General features: G+C 35.6%; 1 protein-coding gene across 4 annotated transcripts in view; it reads right to left on the reverse strand.

Annotated features, from left to right (window-relative positions):
* Positions 1-2,506: 2,506 nt before the first annotated feature.
* The window catches only part of LOC129291074 (dol-P-Man:Man(7)GlcNAc(2)-PP-Dol alpha-1,6-mannosyltransferase), a 37,533-nt gene continuing 14,810 nt past the window's right edge, over positions 2,507-25,229 (reverse strand). For 2 of the 4 annotated variants that reach the window (XM_054928197.1, XM_054928196.1), the window contains 11 exons: positions 13,544-13,607; positions 13,315-13,418; positions 11,803-11,874; positions 10,525-10,611; positions 10,366-10,433; positions 9,466-9,534; positions 9,308-9,390; positions 3,863-3,959; positions 3,314-3,379; positions 2,866-2,959; positions 2,507-2,785 (listed from right to left, as the gene is read on the reverse strand). In XM_054928197.1, the coding sequence (XP_054784172.1) occupies positions 2,708-2,785; positions 2,866-2,959; positions 3,314-3,379; positions 3,863-3,959; positions 9,308-9,390; positions 9,466-9,534; positions 10,366-10,433; positions 10,525-10,611; positions 11,803-11,874; positions 13,315-13,418; positions 13,544-13,607 (882 nt within the window). In that variant the 3' untranslated portion in view covers positions 2,507-2,707. Of the gene's footprint in view, positions 2,786-2,865; positions 2,960-3,313; positions 3,380-3,862; positions 3,960-8,426; positions 8,631-9,307; positions 9,391-9,465; positions 9,535-10,365; positions 10,434-10,524; positions 10,612-11,802; positions 11,875-13,314; positions 13,419-13,543; positions 13,608-25,229 lie in introns of those variants that run through there. The other 2 variants (XR_008588632.1, XR_008588633.1) reach the window with 2 other exon arrangements.

Here is a 25,229-nt window from a genome sequence, read left to right on the forward strand (position 1 = left end):
TTGAGTTTGAGGATGATACACAAATAGATAAGTTCTTTTACAATAGACGAGTGAGCATACAGGGAAATAAAAATTTGATAAGTGTACTGAAGGGAGGATCATTGCAACGTTATTATAAGTATAGATGAGAAGGAGGGTAAAAATAAATTGTTAAGTTTCACAACCCTCTTATGGGAGTCAAACAATGATAAGTTATGGAAAGAAGGATGTAAAGAACTGACAAGTGTAATAGGAAGGAAGCTAGACACAAATGTGATAATGTTTATCCGAAAATCCCATATAAATAGCAAGTAGAACCAAGTTGCGGTGGTACAAACGTGGGAAAAACCATATTTTAATCAGAGGAGCTTTATCATGGATGGTGTTGTTCACCGTGGCGTAACGTCAAAACATAATGTCATAAAGTGAGCCCTTTAATGATTGTATTTTGAAACTTTTCTGCTGTAGTAGTTATTTCTTTTATTAGTTTAAGCTTCTCTACTACAATGGATCTTTAATTACTTGGTTTACATCTTTTATACCATTATAGCATTTTTCTTTGGTTTTCCAAATTATTAAGTAAAAATATTTTTACCATAATAGATTCTTTTCTACAATGAGAGTATTTTTTTTTCCAATTACTAAGTAAATTCATTTTTTCAACCATAGCAGACATTTTAAGCATTGCTTGTCTATTCTATCATCATGGTGAAGTTACTATAAACAACGCTCAAACCGTTCTACCATGGGAAGCTTTATGCATTAGTTTTCATTAATTATCATGGTAGGGCTTGTTAATGTTGTTTTGTAATAGTTATTTGTAAAACTCTTTTAGTTTTTATTGAGTATAATACAAGTATATGCTCCATGTATGTGCGATGCACAGGAAAGTAAACGCAAATTATTAAGTTGGAAGTAAATTGTTATTACCAAGGAATGCTTACCCTATATTTTTCACCATGTTCTTAGGAAGCTTTATGTTATCTTGGCTTCTTTCTTCATTGATCATTTTGTTGTATAGCTAGGTGCAAATTGGTATTTTTGGATAACCAATATTGCCCCTTATAATGCTTGTTTGACTATTTAAGTAATAAATATATCTTATCCCATCCATTCAAAAAAACAAAAAAATAGTAATTGCAGTTGTCATGGAAAGCAATAGTTAGATTGAAAATAATATTTTCCATGAATGCTTCTATAAATATCTTAACTACAAAGTATTTTTGCTTAAGCGCATAATTCTTATAAGTTATTCGATAAATGAAATATAGAATCAACTATTTGTTGTTCTTTCCTTTTTTTTATAATACTATTTGTTGTTCTTTCAAGAATTTGGAGCATGGACGGTCCCAAGATTTTGAATTAAGGAAATTAAAATAAACTGAAGTCAACTACCAAATAATTCAAAACTTAGTCATTTAACATAACAACTTTCTATGTGTGTTTTGTGTTTAAAGACTAGTTTGAAGGGTCGACATAAAAACCTGGTATCTGTCATCAGAGTATTATGACAACACTACTGTGTTTTGTATGATTGATTAATTTCTCAAGTACTACGCAACGAAGCATCAACCTTCACACCAATTTTTCTCCCACAAAAGAAGCAAGACAGACAGTGATTGATCCAATTGGTATATGGACTATTTGTCAAACTATTCCATTCAAGACCAGGGCATGCATTGTTAATGCACTTAAGGTGAAAGTAAATTAGGTCAAATTAGATTTTAATTAAATAGAGTTGAGCCTATATAATAAGTCAAAAATCTTGTATAAAGCACTTTTTACAGCTCAAAACTGAGCATATCTAAAGCCTCTAAAACCCTATTTAAAAACTTACTTAAAATTTAACTTTTTAAATAAGCTTGCATTTTAATTTTAAATGTCTCAAATATACTCTAAGATTATTATAATATACAATATGTAATCTGATTTATCAATTACAATATATAATAATTGAAAAGACTTATCAACTATAATACAACAATAAAATAATATTAAAATTAATATATAAATCCACTATGATTGAAAATATAATTAAAAATTTAAAAATGGACTGATTAAAAATCAAATAATAAAACTTATGTGTTTGTGATATATTACAGTGAGTGTGTGCGCACATGCGTGCAGCTAGCTTGTTGGGTCCATAAGTTAAGCCTTTACAAAAATAATAATAAACCTAACCTACTTAACTAAATAGAGCTAATTAAAAGCCCAAACATATGTAGTAAATAGGCTATTTTTAACCTGAATTCCCATCCCTATGCTTGAAGCACATTTTAAAGACATATTTAAGTTAAATTGAAAAAATTGAGTTTAAACAAAAATAAATAAATAATTTTTTTAAGATTTTCTCATTTTTTTTATTTTTCTTTTAATTGTCCGGTTCATTTGCGATGAACCAGTTTGCTCTAACTGGTCTTCAAGATTGTTGACCAAGTCTCTCAGGGCCGCCTTCCAGCGTTGGACTGGACCGGACCAAGAGGTGGTTTGGTCCAATCTGAGTTTTAAAACCTCAGTCAATACTTGCTACAATATGAATGCATCAAGAATTTGATAACTGAATAAGTATTAAATATGTATTAATAAAAATATGGAAAGACAATAATGATAAGTCAATTTGAAATGCTATGATATCAACTATTTATACGAAAGGAGAAAATTTACTCCAAATAAACTCCATCAATAATTCTAATCAACTGCTCAGAAACTCAGCTATCAAGAAGGATCATCAGCACCCTGGCCAATCTTTTTGAACAATCATTTGGTTTTCCTGATTTCCATGGACATACACTTTGGGCTCCTTAACCTGCAGTGGATCAAAATCATATAGAACTACATTTCAAAGCCATTAAGCATTCAATTTTTGAGTTCATTGCCACAACTGACCAGTGCAATCGGTGGAAATTCAAATCTAAAACGGGCTCTAATGAACCCATCTTCGCTGAATAAACACTTGAACCCATCAACCACTGGGCATTCACTGTTAAATAGATTTAAAAAATATCAGATATACCAAACAATTTCTTGTAAATACTTATTATAGCATTGACACATGAATTTGTCTCCACCATATCATTTCTGAAATAATTCTTTACATACCTCACTGATAATTATCTCTTCCCCATTATTACGCCTAGTATATGAGCGATTACTTACATGAGAGAATTACACGCAAATCCACCCACAACAGAATTAAATACCACAAGGAAGTTGTTAATTGACCTTGTGATATTTAACTGTGTTGTGGGGAATCTCAAAGTAATTCTCCCATCATTTAACAGTTGAAAAGTTTATTTGTGGAAAAAGAGGAGAAAGACAAGTTAAAAGAACTCACTTTATGAGAAAAGTAAAATTTCTCAGGGGGAATTCGTGCAAGCTTATGTGTTCTTCTTTAGAATATCTGCATAAGAGAAACATAGGAACACACGTTATCCTGAAAGTTCAATGTCACACACCAATCATTAAAATAACGCCTTAGAATTTTGTTGTGAAAAAAACCTATTACTGAGATCTTTGCCATTGCAACCTTTTTTTTTATTTTAAATTTAAAATCTCAACATCATCCGAGAATTTACATGATGACAGCGGCAGAAGGACCAAACATTTCCGTATTTTGGATAAAAAAAGACTTATGTACTTAACTTTGTATACTTAATATATTTTTATCCAATCAAATCAACACAAGTGGATTTTATGTGTAAAAATGTGTTAATAATATTAATAATAAGAGTTTGTTATAGAATAAATAATCTATAAAAAATCCACATCTTAATTTAATTTGAAACAATTACTTTCAAGTGTTTAAGCTAAGAGATAGGGAGATAGGGTGGCTGGGTAGAACATGGAATAAACAGTGTGGGATTGTGAAAAAAGCTTAATATACCTCCACGGGGAATCACTTTCACAAAAGCGGGATATACCATTCATGGCTGAAAAGGTGTCAATGTGAACCCACTGTTCATTCGCATCGTTAAGAACACCTGCTAAGAGCAACAATCACAGACTCTGTAAACAGATTTAAGATAGTGCAATACCTAGAGACATCATAGAAACGAAATGTGACAGTACTCGATTGTACATTATTAGGCATCCAGCGTTTCTAAAGACATAAAAGAACAGGATGCTAGCCAGTCACTCATCCCCATGATGTACCCAATCAAGCATTGAAACATCAGCGTCAGAATTCATTTGGTATAGATATTGCCATTGAAATATAGAGTCATGTTCTAGAGCATAACTATTAGTTGAACAAACTTCATCCTACTAAAAAACAGTTGAGTATCGTACCTTCAATGCTACAAGAATTGTTCATAGAAGGCATAATATAAAAAGGTACATTAAAGGATATAGTGTAGAACTATGATTCTTCTCCTGGTCAATATCAGACTCATTGTATATTCCTTGCCCTTTTTATTCAGTTAACTTCACATTTTAAAAGACTTTTTGGCCAGTAGTTTATGCTAGACTTTAATATAAACTATGCTATTTGGTAGTCAATGGGCTTCAAAAGGACAAGAATATAAAGTTGGGGTAATAGAGATTAGGATGCTGTGATGGGTGTGTGGGCATACAGCAAAAGATAAGATTCATAATGAACAAATAAGAGAAAGAGTTTGCACAGTATCTCTTAAGGAAAAATGGTAAAAAAATCATTTGAGTTGAGGTAGTAGAGATGAGGATGTTCCAAACTTTGGACTTGTACAAAGAAGATCATTAGAGGTGACGGTAAAAAAAAAGGAGAACAAAATAGTCTTAAATCTTGTGAAGACAGGTAGAGGTAGCAGAAAACCAAAGAGAACTCTTAATAAAATTATTAAATGAGAATTTTGGTTAACAATATATCCAAAAACTTGGTTATTGATAGAACACAATGGTGTCACATAATCCATGTAGCCAACCCTACTTAATAAAATAAATATTGTTGCATGGCCAGGCATTTAGGAATAATTACTCCTTTGAATTGGTTCATCCCTATATAGCGGCACCCATTGTCTTTATCACACTCGGGGTAATAAACTCATCAGTTATGACTCATTCCACAGCAAATATCACTTCTCACATACTTTTCCCATTTTTCATGAGACAGATAGCTCAATCATTGTTCAGTCTTTTAAAATATTTGAATCAAACAATGAGGCAATGTGTTAAATGCCAATAATTTTATATCTCATGGTAGCTGATAAAGTAAACAAGTAAGACAAAGATAAGAAAGATAAGGTGGAGAATTTAGAAAATGCTTTCGACAGATATTGCTTGACCGCGGATAATTACAGAGAGATTAGTTACTCCTCACTGTATATGACGCATCCACACACTAGAAACATCAACAATAGGCACTAGAGCCTTAACAAGGACAATACACTTTAACAGAATATAAATGTGTGCTCAAGAGTTTGACCCCCACAGCCACCGAATGAAAAAATACAATGATACTATATGTTAGAGATATGAAATATTCATTATTTACTATAAATTATTGTAATCAGCTTAATTATAGGAATTAGGGTTATAGTAGGCCATTAAGATTTAAAGATAGAATCACCGTAATAAGTATTTTGAAAGCGATAAAATCCCAATCCTATAAACAGATATAATTGTAAATTACCCTTAGCCTTTGGCCTATAGAGAGGCCCTCAACCCTTGCAAAATCATCCCAGAATCATTTGATAGAGTTCTTAATCACGAAGCCCTTTGCTAACGTACAACAGGAACGCAGCGGCTTAAAGTCAGAAATTAGGCTCTATTTTTATATTAGTAATCGTATAAGGTGATGTGTTGTCTTAATAGTTTAATACCATGACATGTCGTCATGTAGCTATGATACACAAATGTTGATTAAGTTAACCAACAAGGTCCGGCACAGTTGGCAGATAGCTAGGTCTCTTAAACATGTAGTCAGGAGTTTCAAACCTAGCTATGCGCACGAAAGACTTTGTTGGGAGAGGCAAGCTCACTTATGGGATCACTCAGCCTCGAAGGGGATTAATCTTTGACCGTAGCCTGTGTTGGAAATTGTGCCCTAGGGCCAATCATTGTACTATGCACATTGTTATTTAATGAATTACTCTTTTATTATCATAACAATTGCATGTTCAATATGATAATTGTATCCCTGAACAAATTATAGTGATTGTCCTAAATACCCCTGGTCAGTCATCTTTGAGGGATCATAGATGAAATAAGACTAGTATGGCTTCGATTAATTATAGAGGTATAAATTAAAGTCATAGGCACTTGAAAGAGTACAAGGTGCTGGACTGACCTACTATAATAAAGCTGCATGATACATGTCATAAGCCCATCTCATATGTAACTATATCACTAAACCCTTTGACTTGAGATCATCATGGATTCCTACATGATGACCACTGAACTTTAACCTAATCAAAAGTCACCTTTGATCGGGTGATCATAAAGGCTATGATTGAGTTTAGTGATATTCATACAGAGGAATATGAGTGGTCAAAATGGAATTTATCCCCCGCATTAAGTGAGAGATATTACTAGGCCCCTCGATGAGTAAGACTGAGAAAATGTATGGCCGTACTACAATGGAGATTTTTTTCATTGCTACTGTCAGTCTACTTAGAGATCGAGAAAGTAATGATCAGATAAAGGAGAATGACAATTCTATGTCTTGTACTTAACCAAAATATCGCGTGATAAAAGAAATATGATATGGTTGCACGATAGGTTACATTGAATCATCAATCCCATGTGAATTGGATAGTTGCAATGTCTTGCTAAAGGCCACTTGTAACTTATGGGCTAATAGCGTAATTAGCCTACTGCCAATTTCATACGGGCCTACAGGATCGCACACAAGAACAGCCCAACTCGAGCTATAATGTCCAAGTTCATTGAATCTACAATATGTCTAGATTCAATAAATGTAATATAGGGTGAATGAATTATATATATATATATATATTCAAAATATATATATATTCATATATGTAAATATATATATGATATATGATATATAAAATTAAATATAGATAATATATATATATATATAATATAATATGTATATATGATATATATATTATATTATATATTATATTATATCATGTTAGTTTTAAATTTAATTTTATATGATAGATTAAATTTAATAACTAACATGATATAAGAGAATATCATGTCAGTTTTATAATTTGAATTTATAAGATAAATTCGAATTAGATATAATATTATGGATTAAATTTATGAGACAAATTTAATTAAATTTTCATAGGCTTTTAAGTGGAAGACGAAAACCCTTATCTATATACTATATATAGATAGGGACGTCCTTTATGTAGGATGTGAGTTAGAAAAGTTCCGACAGCAAAAACTCTTTGAGAGCCACGAAACACCCTATAGAAAGGAAAATTAATGTTTAAAGAAGAAAGGCGTTGAGAGTGCTGGCACGCTATTCGAGTTAGAGAACTATTCATGTGGATACCAGTAGAGGGAGCAGATCTACATTATCAGCTTTTAAGATCCAAACTCTTGAAAAGAATGTGCACTAACTTCAAAGAATTAAAAGGTAACTCTTCTATCCACTTTGATGTAAACGAGTTCATTCAGTCCATATCAGGATAGGAACTTTAGAATTTTAATCTTCCGCTACGCCTCTCTATCCAACAGGCTAAGGGATACTCTTAGTACAACCCCTAACAAAAAAATGGGGGGAAAAAAAACTAAGCTCATACTCTAACAAGGCTTGTTAACAGATGACACTCAAGCATAAAGAAAAATGATGAAGAAAGTTGAACTTCCTCTACGCCCAACCAGGTGTTTGGGCTCTTCACATTAAGCAAACTAGCATTAGAGCTCTTCACAACAGCTGCAAAGGTGCCAATGAAGACCCAAGAAATTTTTAGTAGAAGAGAAATGAAGGGGGCTGCTGTTGGGGTGTTTCACCTCCCTCACAATACTCACTTTCTAGCGCCCCCCCCCAAAAAAAACACCAAAGGAAAAAAAAAAGTCACTCCCCAAATATATACGGCGTATAGTCCTTCTCTCCATCTCGCTCTCCCTCTCACAGTACTTACGCATTCCACATGGCTTGGACTCGGCCCATTACATAATGACTCATTAGCCACGGGATCCATCAGTATTGAAACTCTGTTAGCAAATACAAGTGCAGTGTTTAGTAGAATCAGGAGATTCTCGTTCGGCCTTGGGAAATTTCTTAGACTTATTCTGATTCTAAGAATTCCTAGAGAAATCCTTCTTTCTCAATTCTTGAACAGATTCAATCATCATACTGCACTAATATCTCGTTTGGTAGCAAGGAAGAGCTTTTGATGGAAGTGAAAGTGAAAGTGGAAGTGGAAGTGAAAGTGAAATTGGAAGTGAGATAAAAAGTATGTTTGGTATGCAAATGGAAGTGAGATATAAATTTTATTCAATAAATATATTTATATTTTAAAATGACCAAAATACCCAAAAAAATAAAAAACCTATTGAAGCAAAGCAAGCATCACCGTCACCGCTGCTCATCCTCAACGTAGCCACTCCGTCTCCCACAACAAGCATCGCCATGGACACCAAAGGTTCCACCATTGATAATGTTCGCTTTATGCACTAGAAGGGTGGCACTAAAGCTTTCAATTTCCTTCTCATTTGTTGAACCCTCACCATTCTGGGCCCTTCACCCTGAAATCCTACACACCCATATATATACCTTCAGAGCAATAACTAGATTTACAAATATATGAGATCTTCTACAATAGCATCAATAGGAAAATAGCACAGATGCACTCCTCCACCGCTGCATCCTTCTTCAACCAAGATTCACGCCTACACTAATTTTATTTAATATCATTTCATGTAATATTATATTTGCACAGATGCGATATATGTGCATGAAGTTGTGGAGAATGGGATTGGGGAATAGATTGGCAATATTGGAATCGGAGAGATCAAGCCCGGTGACAGAGGTGTAAGTGCGATGGGTGTCGGACTAGTAGCAGAGGTGGGCATTGTCGTTGTTCCGGAGAAGAGGGAGGAGTGGGTCATTCATTGAAAGTTGGAACATGGCAGGAGAGAGTTTGAGGGTAAAGATGACAAAATAAGAGAGGAAATGAGGTAGGAACTCAGTTCCATGGGTCTATCTAAGGAACCCAATTCCACCAGATTTAATGGAACTCACTTCCCTAGAGAACCCAATTCATGCACACCAAACATACTAATTTATGGGTTCCACTTCCACTTCCTTTTCCTTCCTCTCAATTCCTTGCTACCAAACGGGCATAAGGACACAACAATAATTTTCACCAATTAAATTCTAGCTTACCACTGGGCAGCAAGTTCACTAACATTTTAAGATTCATGGGCTCACCAGTTCGATGCAATTCTTTTAAGGCATGCCCACTAGGATAATTCCAGTATGATGCCATGAAAGTTGTAATGGAGCATCCTACACTACAAGATATAAAAATAAGTACACAATTGAAGAATACAACCATCACAAACAAAACAAATGACTAGTAGACCAACCTGACTGACAATAGTCCCAACAAAATGAAGAAAAGCAGGTTCCAAAAAGGCTTCTTTTTATTGTTGTAACTGAAACATATCATAACACGTGATTCAAGTTGGTAATTCCTAACATGAAAAAGCACATGACCCAGAGATCAGACAAATTAATTATTCAATGAAAGAAGTCTCTTCCATTTTAAGTCTCCATTATAAATGTAAATGCACTTAAACTCCAATACCCTTCCCTCCCCCAAAGTAGATAGAAAAGCATGTGGAAGATAGGTAGCAAGAAAAATCACTGGTTATATACTACAAGTTAGACCAATGCAAAATCATGACATCCAGAATGGAAAATATTAATACATATCAGCCCAATGAATTGTCACTTTAAAGCAATGCCATGTAATGCAATTACGCAAATTATAAATGTTCAAGCGAAATATTTTTACATGCTTGTTTCACAATAGACCAACTTGCGTACTCGTGTACAATACAGTTCAAAACTTTGATTGCTTAAGAATACATAGATTTCATTGTTGTCCTTCAAAACTTGGATTGATTTGATTGGTTCATTAAAAAGTTCACATTTTTCCATTCAGTTCAAATCAAAGAGAACCTTTGAAATAAATCCTAGTCAGACAATGGTTACATAGCAAATCATTTCAATGAAATTGGTAGTAAAGGTCCACGAAGACTTGATGATTTGAGAGACTTAGGAAACAGCTGAGAGAAAAAAGTAAAAGGTTAAGGTATCAATTTTTTATTTTTTTAATGACATGATTGAATATTGTTCATTTTATCACATCATGAAATCAAAATTTTATATAGTTTTAATAAGCAAGCAATGGTTGCAACTTAGAACTATATTTAAAACAAAAAACAAAAAAAACAAAGACAATTGTTGCAACGGGATCTTACATTCTGTTAGCTGCAATTGAAGCAGACAGGTTAAATATTGGAACTGAACTTACTATGAAACGAAGCTCCTGCAGCATCAATCAAAATGATGATGCAAACATGCTTATAATATAAAACATGCACAATTCAAGCTATGAGTTCAAATGGCATGCATCCTACCTTGTGAGGAAGCTTGGAGTAAATTAGAATAAAGGAAAGAACTGGGAAAATAAAAGATCGAACCCTTCCGTCCAGAAAAAGACTGAGCTGAAAAGAAAACAACCAACCAAATTAGGAAAAGTGATGGGATTTCATTTTTTACCATTCTTTTTATACTCTTTTTGGTTCTTGGTTATTTTAGAAGAGGAAGAGGAATGAAATTGCCTCAAGTACTAGAAGCAGGTTGGCAATTACTTAAAAGCAAATTGTTGAATCTTGACATCCATCACTCAAATTATATATATTCACTGTTCATTGACATTTCCATATTCCATATAACGGAGATGTTTCTTTAGAAAATGAACGCTAGTGACGCTTAATGATGACCATCACAATAATAATCTCACAATGAAAACATAACAAGAAACAACACAACTGATGAAAAGTGATTGTTCATAAACATCATCCTAAATAACATCCTTGCCCTCGAAAAAGCAATACTCTAATGTGAAATAATCTTTAAACTGTAAATCAAAAAATCAAGTGCACATATCATGGCATGGCACTAATAAAAACGAAAATGGGCTTGGAAAAGTCTTTCTATTCCCCATTTCATTCTATATACTATTCTCCTAGCTGCACAAACTTATCCCTTCTCTTAGTTCAATTTATCATACCAATGATGCATTTTACTACGACAAATGCTATGTTTATTGCATAAGAAAGTCCATATCTCCAATTTCCTTGCAACATGACTGCCAAAAACTAAATAGTCTTACAACACATTAAATGAGATCTTCCAAAAGTAATGCAACTAAGAATATGATGAACCCCGGTCTAATGATCCACGATTGATGAAGTGAGAGAGAAAGAGGGAATAGGCTAGTGCAGGGGTATGTATGTGAGGAAATGGGTTAGCGTGAAGGGATAAGCATTTAGTGAGTAAATAAAACTGAAATGAAATTTTCAAGAAATATGAAGTATAGACATGAAATATTCTACAATTAATATAGTTAATTGAAAAGTAAATGATACCAAGAAAAAACATTAAACCAAAAGAAGCTCAAAACAATGAAATTTTAGGTTCAACTTCATAGATGATAGACAGGAATCAAAAGTAATGTTTCAAAAAGAATACCCAAAAAGTGTACTTGTCAAAATATATATATATATACACATATACATCGTATTAATCAGGTCAATGGAAGCATAAATGAGCCATTATGCCAAGTTAGCAAATTATTAAGCAGCCAGCTCAATATCATAACAGGCGACAGATTTTTATTACCCAACACCCACCAGTGAAAGAGGATATGCAGCAAGCAATGAACGAGGGAGCGCTGAGGAGAAGTACCAATGGAAAGCATGTGTCTAAACAAATATTGTAAAGGAAATAAACATGTGGGAAAAATATTATGAAAAGCTAACAACAGAACATGGCCAAAAATTCAAGCAACTACCATAATTAGAGCATAATAGACCATGACATAAAAGCATTGTCACACATTAAAGCACAAATGCCCCGGATGTCCAAGGCAAACTTAAACTGTATAAAACCCCATTACAATTGTAAATCAGGAAAGATTGTGACAAAATGCAAAATTTCAGTCCACAAGTGCCTCTGTGCAAAAGGGTTTCTAGCACATTTGGCATTCAAAGGATTAAGAAAAGTTGAAAGAAAGTGTGTGCAAGCACAATTCAATATCCCTTCAGTAGGATAGCATGGTGACTTAAATTTAGTAGCCTGAAAATTATGCTTTCAACAGTGAAGCTACGATAGAAAGATTCATATATTGAATGTTCAGGGAAGGCCCAATAGCAGCAAAAAGGATATTGGTTTTATGGTTAATTCAGACATTATTTGCATCTTTTGAACATTCCATGAATAGAACTTTCAGTTTGATAGGTTTAGGGCCAAATAAAGCAATGAATAGGATATTTACAGGATATATTCTTAGTTATGGTAGGGAAGAAACCAGACTGCCCATACCATAAAACTAAAGAAAACAGGGGAGAAGCTAAAAAGATGAAATGTTCCCAGGTTGATTCCATGGCAATGATAAATTTCCAGAATCAGTCAAAAGTGGAGGTCCAACAGCTGGTGGATTGAAACCAGAGACATCCATGGTACTGTTAGATAATCTTTGTTAACCAACCAACCATTGCCTTATTTTCATCCATGGTACTGTTAGCATTTGAAATAGAGTTTCAAAGCACATCTTTGTTATGGAATCAGAACTCATTTCTCATCAACAATGTTTCACATCATTAGCTTGTGTTTTAGTTTTTGGGTGGTAGCCTAGTAGATTTTGGTGTATTTTTTTTTTGTGGTTTTGTTATTTATTCCATTATGAATTATGATTGTAAGACAAGAGCATCAACCTTCCTTCAGCCAATTTGCCTGTGTGAAAAGAGGAAGATGATTGCAATCAGATTGAAGCAAAGACAACATGCCTGTCTCCGTTAGCCTAATGAATCTATGGGAAATCAAACCTAATCTATTTAAATTAAACAATAACCAAACAGACTTGACCGATTTAATAATACAGGTAAGCATTACAATTCACTCAAGCAGTTATCTAAGAATATGTTAGAACCAGGCAGGGTCTTTGAAATACTGCAATAAGCCCCATAAGCATAAACCTATAAACAAAATAGAAAAATGAGAAACTTTACCTGCAACTTCTCGCTTCATGCTGCTAGTGCAGCCAGCAATCAGCATCAACTTTGCCCATAACATATACAGAACATAAATATCTACATTCTAGAGATATACAACAGTGCAATAAAATGAACTTTGAATAAGGATACACCCCATTCAGAACTCCTGTTAAGCACTGAGTTAAACCAAAATACTTCAAATTCAGGCCACAATAACCTCTTCCAGAAAACTGAATCAATCAACACAGTAAGACCTGTTGAGGGAACGATAGTCTCAAGGTCAGAACTTTAAAAAAAAAAAAAAAATTCCATGATAACTATACATCACATCAGGTGATAATTTTTGTTGACCGGAATTCAAAAGGCTTACTTCACCAACCTATACTCAAAAAAGCCATCCCAATGCTGCATTTCAGGGCATCCCATAACGAAATCTCTCTTGTCTTCCCTTCAAGTGATGGCTCTTATTAGGCACAAAGCTTCATCATTATAATTTAAAATTCAAATTGTCACAGCAGCTTTAACTATTTTACTGTAATGCCAGAAGGATCAGAGGACAGAAAACAAGAGGCATATTCAAAGAAAAGAGTGAGTTAAAATTCTAAATACAAGGATTTCACTCAAAAAGAAATTTTATATGAAAGGAGTATAATGTTCAAAATGAAGGAAAGTAGTACACAAATTGCCAAGTACAAGATTAGAAATGAACATTTACATTTCAATTTTAGATAACGCTTAAAACCAACAAAATGAGAGAATAGGGGCAACAGAAGAGAGGCAAATTGAATTAACAACTTAAAGAAATTATAAAAATAGGCTAAGTACAAGTTTAGCACAACAAATGTAAGCATCCACATTGGTTGCATGACAGTCATCCTTCAACCAAGCCATCATTATATCCAAACAAGGACTCTCTATTAGAAGTGGGCTTGCTTCTCTTAGGCCCATTAGAAAGAGTCTGACCTAAATTACCTAATATAACCTGATTTTAGGATATTTCCTATTTACTTTTATATCTCCAAATATTTGGTTCTTTTCTTATTTAGATCTATTTTCCCTAATCTGATCAGATTCGATCGTATCCCTGGTCTCTATGTATGTACTCTGGTTCTCAATGAATAAAGACAAGAAATTCTACGCAAAAAATCTCATGGTATCAGAGCCCGCCGCAACATGATGGATTATCGCACAACACTATGTTTTCTGAAGCAGGTCCCTGCTACAAATGTGGATCCATCTAATCCTCTAGCAAGTAGAGGCTCGTCGTCCCAACATTCGAACTCGACAGGAGAAGATGGGCTATTGTCCACTGCAATGGGCTTGTCTAACTTTGCACTACACCTTGTCTCGCACTATCTTACTGAGCATAACTATCTCCAGTGGTCCCGTAGTATGCCGATGATCATATGTGATTGACAAAAAGAATGTTACCTAACATGGGTTCCTTCACCACCAAATCCTACAGACCCGACATATGACAAATGGTGTGCAGAGAATAATTTGGTGATGGCCTGGTTGATTCACTCGATAATGCCAAAAATTAGTGAAAATTATCTTCTTTCTACCTCTACCAAGGAGATATGGGACTCAGTCAAGACAACCTACTCTGTTAAGGACAAGGCAGCCATATTTCAAGTCAAGCGTCAACTATGGCCACTAATTCAAGGTGATCTTTTTGTCACTCAATTCTTTAGTGCATTAAAATGCTTATGGCAACAAATTGATCTATACGAGGTTCATACTTGGTTGTGCACTAAAGAAGAGTTATACTGCAAACAACTAGTTGACCGAGAACGCTGTTATGAGTTTCTTTTAGGTCTTAAAGATTCATTTGAAGAAGTTTGTGGCCGAATTATGAGTGCTAAACCACTGCCGACACTGGAAGAGGCCTTCAATATGATTAAATGTGAAGAAAGTCAGAAGGTACTGATAGAAAACATGGCAAACATTACTTTAGAAGGAAATAGTTTATTAGTTTTTTTATTGCTTTTCATTAGTTTATTAGTCTTTGTTGCTTTTCACTTAACTTTTGTAAGTTTCCTTCTTGTGAAGGAAACCAGGCAGCAAATGGGTAGAGGTTTCCTTGTTAGGAAGGAAATCTCATACTTATAAATAGCATGACTTGTGCATTCAAAAGCAGACTTGATGAATGAATGAAAATTATGAGTAAAGTTTGATAGCCATCCCTTTCTCTCTGCATTCAGCCTCTCCCTCTCTTGTTTCCCCTATTGTTCTATTCTTGTTTTCTTCACTCTCCCTCTTTGTTCTGTCCTTCCTCTTCTATTTCCTCTCTCTCTGTTCTCATTTCCCTCTCCCATCTAAGTCTTTGCTTCTAATTCTTTTCCCTTATCCTATTCTATTTAAATCAATGTGAGCGTGAGTGTTCGTGTTACAGCAACTTGGTGTTAGACAAAGACTCTGAACGCTCCTAGACTGTTCCAGTTGTCGCCTTGTCGAAGATAGGAGGAAAACTCACTAAAAAGCCTAGCATACTCTATTTCATGCTGCCAGAACCCAGCGCTACACTTCTAGACATCAAATCCCAAAACAAACACCACCATCATGCTCAAGAGGGGAAACCCAGTCAAAACCAGAAAACCCACCTCCATCCACAACTGCAGCACCATCACGCGCAGGTGGAGTATCTTGCACGTGGTCTTCATGCACCGTTCGTACAGGTCGCCAAAACCTGAACTTCAACATTTTCCTTGTGTATTTACAAAATTTCTTCAACTCTAAAGAACCTAAGACGCACAAGTCATCGTCTAAAACTTAGTTGGGGGTAAAATATCTTGTTTTAGGCTCCTAAAGCAAAGCATGTAAGGCTGACGACCCTCTCATTTAACTAGCTTATTTGGTTATTAAAAGGAGGTATTCTATTCATAGTTAGGTCTGATATCTTTGTTGTTTAGTACTTAAGTTTCTTTGAACATTGCAATTTTTATATTTTTTAATCGTGTTTAGTTTAATATTCTAAATTAAAAAAAAAAAGAATTTGCATTGATCATTATCTTGTTGATTTGTGACTTTTGATAGCAGTATTCATATAACCTAGGACACCTACCTCACACACAATTCGGGCCTATACCCGAGTCCAAGAAATTGCCTTAGGTTAGTCGAAATTTCTAACGGTTTTCTCGAGAGGTTTTTGAACCTTCAGAGATTACTGTGAAGATTCACTTGAGTTACCTATGTAGCATACGATCTCTGTAGAATTTTTGAATCTCAGAGGATTAGTATTGTTAGAAAGGGATTTCACCTATCCAGCTGAGGGCAACTTGGGGGCCTTTCTTCCTTAGGTTACTCAATCCACCCCAAACTTACACATTACCATACCACCTTTGTTATTGTATGGCCATTCGTGATTTATACAATAAACAAGCTTTAATAGACCAAGAAATTACTACCCTAAAATCTGCTATGGCCAATAACTCTCAAATCACTCAATCATCTTAACGAATCTAAAAAGGCTCAAAAGGCATACGTGAACTTAAGCTTGATGAAATTGAAGAATTTATGAACAATAGATTTGAAGAGATAATGAGTGCAATTCAGTTAATATGCAAACAAGATATAGGGAAAACGACTGAAAGGCTGCTTGAAAGACCTATCATTAGAGGAGAGTTAAGCCTTAGAAAAGAGCAATTCCCAGTCTATAATCAACCTAGGGGTAATTCCCTTAGGATTGGTCATTTCTCTGAAGCTATGGGTGAAAGACACAGTAGACCATCTCCTCGTGAGTTTACCAATTATCAATTTGATGACATAGATGATACTTGGGATAGACAAGGGCCAAAAGAAGAACATTATAGACCACATTAGCCAGTCCATAGAAATGGTAGAGAAAGCCTTAGAAGGACACATACTGATGACATCACAAAGAAAGTCAAAGTGGAGGCTCCTGAATTTGATGGACAATTGAATCCTAGTGTGTTCTTAGATTGGTTAGCCAGCATGGAAGATTATTTTCAATGATATGACATAAGTAATACTCAACGAGTTCAATTTACAAAGATAAAACTTATGGGTACTACTAGAAAGTATTGGCAAAATGTCCAAAGAAATATTGAGCTACAAGGCTATCCACCAATTGAGATATGGGAGGAAAAGAAGGCCAAGCTAAAAGAAAAATATGTGCCGACTCATTATCAGAGTCATCTGTATGACAAATACCTAAATCTAAGACAAGTTTCCACAGCTTCCAAGTATACATACCAATTCGATGACCTTATAAATAGGTGTGACATGGATGAAGTGTGGCGTACCATTACCAAGTTTGTTAATGGACTTAAGTCGTATATACAGAAGAAACTCAAGTTAAACTTTCCAAAGTCCCTCGAAGAAGCTTATCATAAGGCTTTGGAAATAGAGTCTCTATCACAATACTCGTCTATCAAGCGTACTAACATACGGAGCAATCAGTTTAGACAAGCTCGAACTTCCAGTTTGTCTGAGCGACCTACAAGAGTATCTACTTCTAGACCCAACTTGTCTTTTACACCTGCTTAAGCAATTGGGTTCTAGGATAATACCTATAAGCCTAATGAGGCTATAGTTCCTACTTCCCACCCTTGCAATTCTTTTGTCGAGTGTTTTTGCTGTCATTCAAAGAATCACATTGCATCGAAATGCCCACAGCGTACTCTAGTTATTGACTCACAATGTGAGGACGAGAAGGACAATACAAATGCTGACCTTCTCATAGATCTGATTGAGTTTCCTTCAGATGTCGATGAGTAGATCATCATTTATGAACATAGATGCGAGACACATTGAGTTAGAGTTAATGCGATGCATTCTCTCAGTTCCTCTACCTAGTGATTCATGGAAGCGAACAAATATTTTCCATACTTTTGTGAAGTGTGGAGACAAAGCTTGTAAGTTAGTGATTGATGGAGGGAGTTCTAGAAATGTCATTTCTAGTCAAGGAGTAGTGGCCTCAAGACAAAACTTCACCTAGAGCCTTTTCCTGTCATATGGGTCGACAAAACTTCTTTACCAGTCACCCAACAGTGCTACATTCCTCTTCAATTAGGTGACTATAAAGAAGATAATATTTGTAATGTTCATCTAATGGATGTTGCTCACATTCTACTTGGTCAACTATGGCTTTATGACCACAATGTCATCAACCATGGTCGTGAGAATACCTATACATTTAAGCATGGAGGCAAGACGATCCTATTACATCTTGCAAAGCTTGACAACAATGGCAAAAGCTCAAGTAGATCAAAAGGCACAAAACCCAAAACCCACAACTTGCATCTTCTGATAGAAAAACGATTTGTGCAAGAAAGCAGAGAAAGTACGATTGTTTTTATTCTGGTATCCAAGATTTCACAACGAATTGCCACTATTTTAGATCTTCTAGAAGAGGTGTAATAGCTCTTACGGCAATTCCAAGATATCACTCCAAATGAGCTTCCATCTGAATTACCACCAATAAGAGATATTCAACATGCAATTGATTTCATTCCAGGCTCACAACTCCCCAATCTACCATACTACAGGATGAACCCTAAAAATAAGGCAGAGCTTAACTGACAAGTCAATAGATTGTTGGAAAGGAGTTATATCCAGCACAGTATGAGACCTTACATAGTTCTTGCTCTTTTAACTCCAAAGAAAGATGGCTCTTAAAGAATGTGTGTAGACAACAGAGCCATCAACAAGATCACCATCAAGTATAGGTTTCTCATTCCTAGACTTAAGAACATACTTGATTTGGTGTCTAGATCTAGTTGGTTTTCAAAAATTGACCTTAGGAGTGGTTGTCATCAGATCAAGATTAGACCTGAAGATGAGTGGAAGACTGTTTGTAAAACATAAGATGGGTTGTTTGAATGGCTTGTCATGCCTTTTGGGTTATCAAAAGTCCCAAGTACATTCATAAGAGCAATGACTCACCTCCTTCAATCATACTTGGAAAATTCTTGGTGGCATACTTTGATGACATACAAGTTTTTAGCAAGTTAAAAGAGGAACATTTGGAACATCTTGAGTTAATTTTTCTCACCTTGCGTATGTTAACTTGCCCAAGTGTTCATTTCTTCAGAATCAAGTCATCTTCCTAGGTTTTATAGGTCCTGAAAAAGGTTTAGTAGCTAACCTTGAGAAAGTCCAAGCCATTTGAGAATAGCCTAAGCCACAATCTCTCCATAAAATACGAAGTTTCCATAGCCTTGTGTCTTTCTATAAACGCTTCATTAGAAACTTCAATACCATTATGGCTCCTAACACTGATTGCTTAAAGCAAGAAAAGTTCCAGTGGACTTCTACAGCTTTCGTGGCTTTCCAGGATATTAAGAAGAAGCTTTCTGAAGCTCCAGTCCTGTCTTTATCGAATTTTATAGTGTTTCCAAATTGCTTGTGATGTGTCTAGGACAAGAATCGGAGATGTTCAAAGCCAAGAAGGTCACCTTGTGGCTTTCTTTAGTGAAAAACTCAATCATGCCAAACAAAAGTACTGCACTTATACAAGAAGTTTTATGCGACTGGGAGATCTCTTGAGCATTAAAAATACTATCTTCTTTTGCAACAATTTGTTCTTTACTCTAATCATCAAGTGCTTAGGTTTATCAACTCTTAGCAGCACTTAAATGCTAAACATGCTAAATAGGTTGAGTATATTCAAGGATTCACCTTTGTGGTCAAGCATCGTTCTGGAACAGAAAATAGAGTGACTGATGCCCTGAGCCGATGGATCAACTTGTTGCACAATACGAGCATCAGTGTTGTTGGTTTTGAAAACCCGAAGGAAGACTATGCTTCATGTCCAGATTTTGGGATAATATACCAAGAAATTAATAGTGGTAACCGTCATAAGCATGTTGATTTCATCCTTAAAGACGGACATCTCTTTCACGAAAGCAAGATGTGCATCCCACATACTTCTATGCAAGATTTTCTTATATGGGAGTTACATGCTGAAGGTTTAGCTGGTCATTTCAAGGTTAACAAGACAATGGCATTAGTCAAAGACAAGTTCTACTGGCCTTCACTCAAGCATGATGTGGCTCACATAGTGTCTCAATGTTGAACTTGTCAAACTTCTAAAGCCAAATAGTAGAATACCAGTTGGTATACTCCTTTGCCGATCCCCAAGGCACCATAAAAAGACCTAAGTATGGATTTTGTCTTGAGATTGCCTAGTACAGCTAGAAGTCATCAATCTGTATTGGTTGTTGTGGGCAGATTTTCAAAGATGGCTCACTTTATTCCTTGTAGCAAAACTACCGATGCTTTGCATTTGGCAAAGTTGCTCTTTAAGGAGATTCTGCGCCTGCATGGGTTACCTACTACTATCATATCTGATAAGAATGTTAAGCTTGTTAGCTACTTTTAGAAGACCCTATGGAAACTTTTTGGTACTCAATTAAAGTTCTCTTCTACTTTCCACCCCCAGATTGATGGCAAACTGAAGTTACCAATCGAAGTTTGGGTAATTTGCTTTGAAGTTCAGTTGGAGATAGACCGAAGAACTAGGATTTGGTTCTACCCACTGCCGAGCATGTGTATAATAACTCCGTGAATAGGTCAACAGGCATGAGTCCCTTCCAAATTGTTCAAGATTTTAATTCTAAACAACCTATTGACCTCCTACGAATCCCGTTGACATTATGCATCTTTAAATCTGCGGAATCCTTTGCCAATCGCCTTCATGAATTACATGTTGAAATTAGGTGCAAGCTAGCTATAAGTAATGATCAATATAAATTATCTACTAATATTCATTGTCGATTTCAAAGCTTTAATGTAGGTGATTATGTTATGACTCAAATTTATCTAGAACATTCCCCTAAACATGCTTTTAAAAAGTTGCATGCTCGAGCTTTTGGACCTTTTTGCATAACAAAGAAATTAAGCCCTAATGCTTATCTCTTAGAATTGCCTCCTAATATGGCTATAAGTTCAATTTTTACTGTGAAGGATCTTACCCCTTATCGGGAACTTTTGAGCCTCCCTTTTGCTTTCTGACGATTCTGCAAGTACTCGGCCTCAACAGGTGCCAATTCCATCAGTGCCGATTGTCTCGCCATCAGCTGATGAAATTGAGACCATTATGGATGATCAAACGATCTTTACCTCTAAGGGGCTGCTCTGTCGTTATTTGGTTCGTTGGAGAGGTTGATCTAATGAAGATGCCACCTAGATTTCAGATGCTGAATTCCAACAACTCAATCCTGCGCTGCTAGAAGCCTATCAACTCTCTACCTCTCCAGAGGAGAGTTCTTTGTAGCGGGGGGGGGGATTGATAGAAAACATGGCAAATATTACTTTAGGAGGAAATAGTTTACTAGCTTTTTTATTGCTTTTCATTAGTTTATTAGTTTCTATTGCTTCTCACTAAACTTTTGTAAGTTTCCTTCTTGTGAAGGAAACCAAGCAACAAGTGGGTAGATGTTTTCTTGTGAGGAAGGAAATCTCAAACTTATAAATAGCATGACTTGTGTATTCAAAAGCAGACTTGATGAATGAATGAAAATTATGAGTAAAGTTTGATAGCCATCCCTTTCTCTCTGCATTCAACCTCTCCCTCTCTTGTTTCCCCCCATTATTCTGTTCTTGTTTTTCTTCACTTTCCCTCTTTATTCTGTCCTTCCTCTTCTCTTTTCCCACTTTCTATTCTTGTTTCCCTCTCCCATCTAAGTCTCTGTTTCTAATTCTTTTCCCTTATCCTATTCTATTTAAATTAGTGTGAGCATGAGTGTTTGTGTTACATCAAGTACTCACAAAATCTCCAATTGGGTCTAACTCTATCTCTATTTCTCCCTCTGCAGAAGTCTCGGCCTTTGCTATTCATGGCACATAAGAAGATTCTAAAGGGAATAAAGCTGGTCATTGGTGTGATTATTGCCATAAAAAGGGTCACACTCGAGAAGTTTGCTGGAAATCACATGGAAAACCCTCCAACAACAAACAGAAACTAAGAAATGATAGTAAAGGCATGATGGTAGGATCAGCCATACCAGATAATGGGTCTTTGAGCACAGAGGAGCTCCTGGTTCTTTGAAAAATCTTAGACAAACATGGTAACTAACCTGCCCCTGCTTTTAGTGAGATGCATATTCCTTCTGTTACTCTAGCACAAGTAGGTATTGCCCTTACTCAAACACTCAATAGTACTTCTTCCTCTAAAAACATTTGGATAGTAGACTTTAGTGCTACAGATCACATTACTGGTTACAGGGAGCTTTTTTCTGAATTTACTGAATTCAAAGAACATGATGTGATGGGAGTAGCTAATGGACAGTTTGCTAAGGTTATGGGAAAAGGCACAATGCTTATTTCTGAAAACATAATATTAAGAATTTTTTTCTATGTTCTGGAAATCAAGTGCAATTTACTATCTACACATAGAATTGTGCATCAGATCAATTGTCTTGTTGTTTTTGACAAATCTGGGTGTGATTTTAGGGACATGGCTTTGGCGGAGATGATTAGCAATGCCAAGGAGTGGCATGGACTCTATTATCTTCAAGGAACCCCACCAAAAGCACATATTTCTCATGTCTTTACTTCTATGTCTATGGATGATGTGCAGTTGTGGCATTCTAAGTTAGGCCACCCTAGTCTTAGCTGCTTGCGAACTTTGTTTCCCAACATTAGTAAGAAAATCATTGCTGATTTCCATTGTGAAACCTACCATTTCGCCAAACAAACTTGCAATTCTTTTCCTAGTCATTCTTACAATCCAACTAAGCCATTTACTCTCATTCATAGTGATGCATGGGGTCCATCTAAGATTGAAACTAATTCTAAAGCTCGCTAGTTTGTTTCATTTATTGATGATCATACTCGGTTAACTTGGATCTTTCTTATGAGGAATAAATCCAAAGTCTTCTCCATTTTCAAAACTTTCTACATGTTTGTTGATACTCAATTTCACACTAAAATTCTGATTCTTAAGAGTGATAATGGAAAGGAGTATTTAAATTCTCAATTTACAGAATTTTGTAGCGTACATGGTTTACATCACTAGACATCTCTTGCTTATTCTCCACAACAAAATGGTGTTTCTGAAAGAAAAAATAGGTGTCTTATCGAAGTTGCTCATGCAATCATGATGCACAGCAATGTGCCTAATAGATTTGGGAGGATGTTCTTACCACTGCATATTTAAAAAACCAAATGCCTTCCAAACCTTTAAAATTTTCCACTCCTCTTCAGAGATTTCTTGAAAATTTTCCTAATTCTCCATTAATTTCATCCATTCCTCCAAAGGTGTTTGGCTGTACCGCTTTTGTTTACAATGAAGGAGGAGGCAAACTTGATTCCCAAGCTTTAAAATGTATTTTTCTGGGATATTCTTCCTCTCAAAAAGGGTATAAATGCCTTTCTCCTTCCAATAATAAAGTTTATGTGACTATGAATGTCAAATTTATTGAAGATCAGCCAATTTTTCCAAATCACCCATTCAGGGGGAGATGACTTCTGAGATTTCTAAGTATGAATGGAACATTTGTGAAACCTAGCAAGATTATTTCGCTAATTCTGACCAGCATGAGCCGCATACTCCTCAATCAGACCTATTTTTCCCTTCTGCTTCACCTTCTGAATCGGGAAAAAGCCCAGAAAATCCTCATTCCCTACCCATCAGCATTGATTCTTCACCCGCCAGGTCTAGATATCAAGATATTAATCCTTCTAAGCCTTTGAACCTCATTTCTGATACAAATTCAGCTAAGACTATGGTGGAAGAACCTTTAAATGCATCTAAACAGCAACACAGTGGGTATGAGTCCATTGCTACAACAAGGCAAAGTGAAGAGTCTGCACCTGAAGCAAGTCTTGAAGACTTACACTGGCTGATTGCCTTAAGAAAAGAAAAAAGGAGTTGCACTCAACATCCTATTGGTAGGTATATTTCATACAAGAAGCTGTCTCCTCATCTAAGAACTTTTGTTGCTAATGTTGAGAAGATCAAGATACCCAATAGTTACGAAGAAGCTATGGCAGATCCAAAATGGAGGGAAGCTATTGATGAGGAACTATAGGCTCTTCACAAAAACAAGACTTAGAACCTTATTGAGCTACCTAAGGGAAAGTCAATTATAAGCAGCAAGTGGGTTTTCACAATCAAGTATAATCCAGATGGAACGATCAATAAATACAAGGCTCAACTAGTCGCTCGAGGGTTCATGCAAACCTACGGTATTGATTACCAAGAAACCCTTGCTCCAGTAGCTAAACTTAACACTATTAATGTTTTGTTATCTATTGCTACAAATTTGGATTGGCCATTATATCAATTGAATATTAAAAATGCCTTCCTGAATGGTGATCTCGAGGAAGAAGTATATATGGAGGTTCCTTAGGTTTGACGAACGCAGGAAACTTAAATAAAATTTGCTGACTCTTCAAATCTCTCTATGGACTAAAATAGTCTCCAAGAGCTTGGCTTGCAAGTTCAACCAAGCAATAAAGAAACAAGGATATACTCAATGCCAAGCAGATGATACCCTATTTGTGAAGAACTGTGGTTCAAAAATCACTGCTCTTATTGTATATGTGGATGACTTTGTCCTCACAAGAAATGATGCTAAGGAGATTGCAAACTTAAAGGAAAACCTTGCTGCTGAATTTAACATCAAGGATCTTGGTAATCTGAGATACTTCTCAGGCATGGAAGTAGCCAAGACCAAAAAAGGGATTAGCATGTCTCAACGCAATTATGTTATTGATTTCCCAAAAGAAATAGGAATGTTAGGGGCTAGACCGGCACACACACTATGGAGCATAATCAAAAATTAATGATTAGGCAAGATGTTAAAGCAATCAATAAGGAAAGATATCAGAGGTTGGTGGGAAAATTGATATATTTGTCCCACACAAGACTTGACATATGCTATCCTATAAGTATGGTAAGTGAGTTCTTTTGTAGTCCCCAAACTAAACATATGCGAGCTGTGTATCAAATTCTCAGGTACCCTGAAGAAAACACCAGAACAAGGCATGTTTTTTGAGAAGGGTAACTCTAGAAGCATAGAGATGTTCACTGATGCAGATTGGGGAGGTTGAAAAAGTGATAGACGCACCACTAATAGCTATTGCTCTTATGTGTG

This window comes from Prosopis cineraria, unplaced genomic scaffold (genome assembly GCF_029017545.1).
Source record: "Prosopis cineraria cultivar Desert tree isolate PC_DT_omini unplaced genomic scaffold, ASM2901754v1 PC13, whole genome shotgun sequence".
Taxonomy (NCBI): Eukaryota; Viridiplantae; Streptophyta; class Magnoliopsida; order Fabales; family Fabaceae; genus Prosopis; species Prosopis cineraria.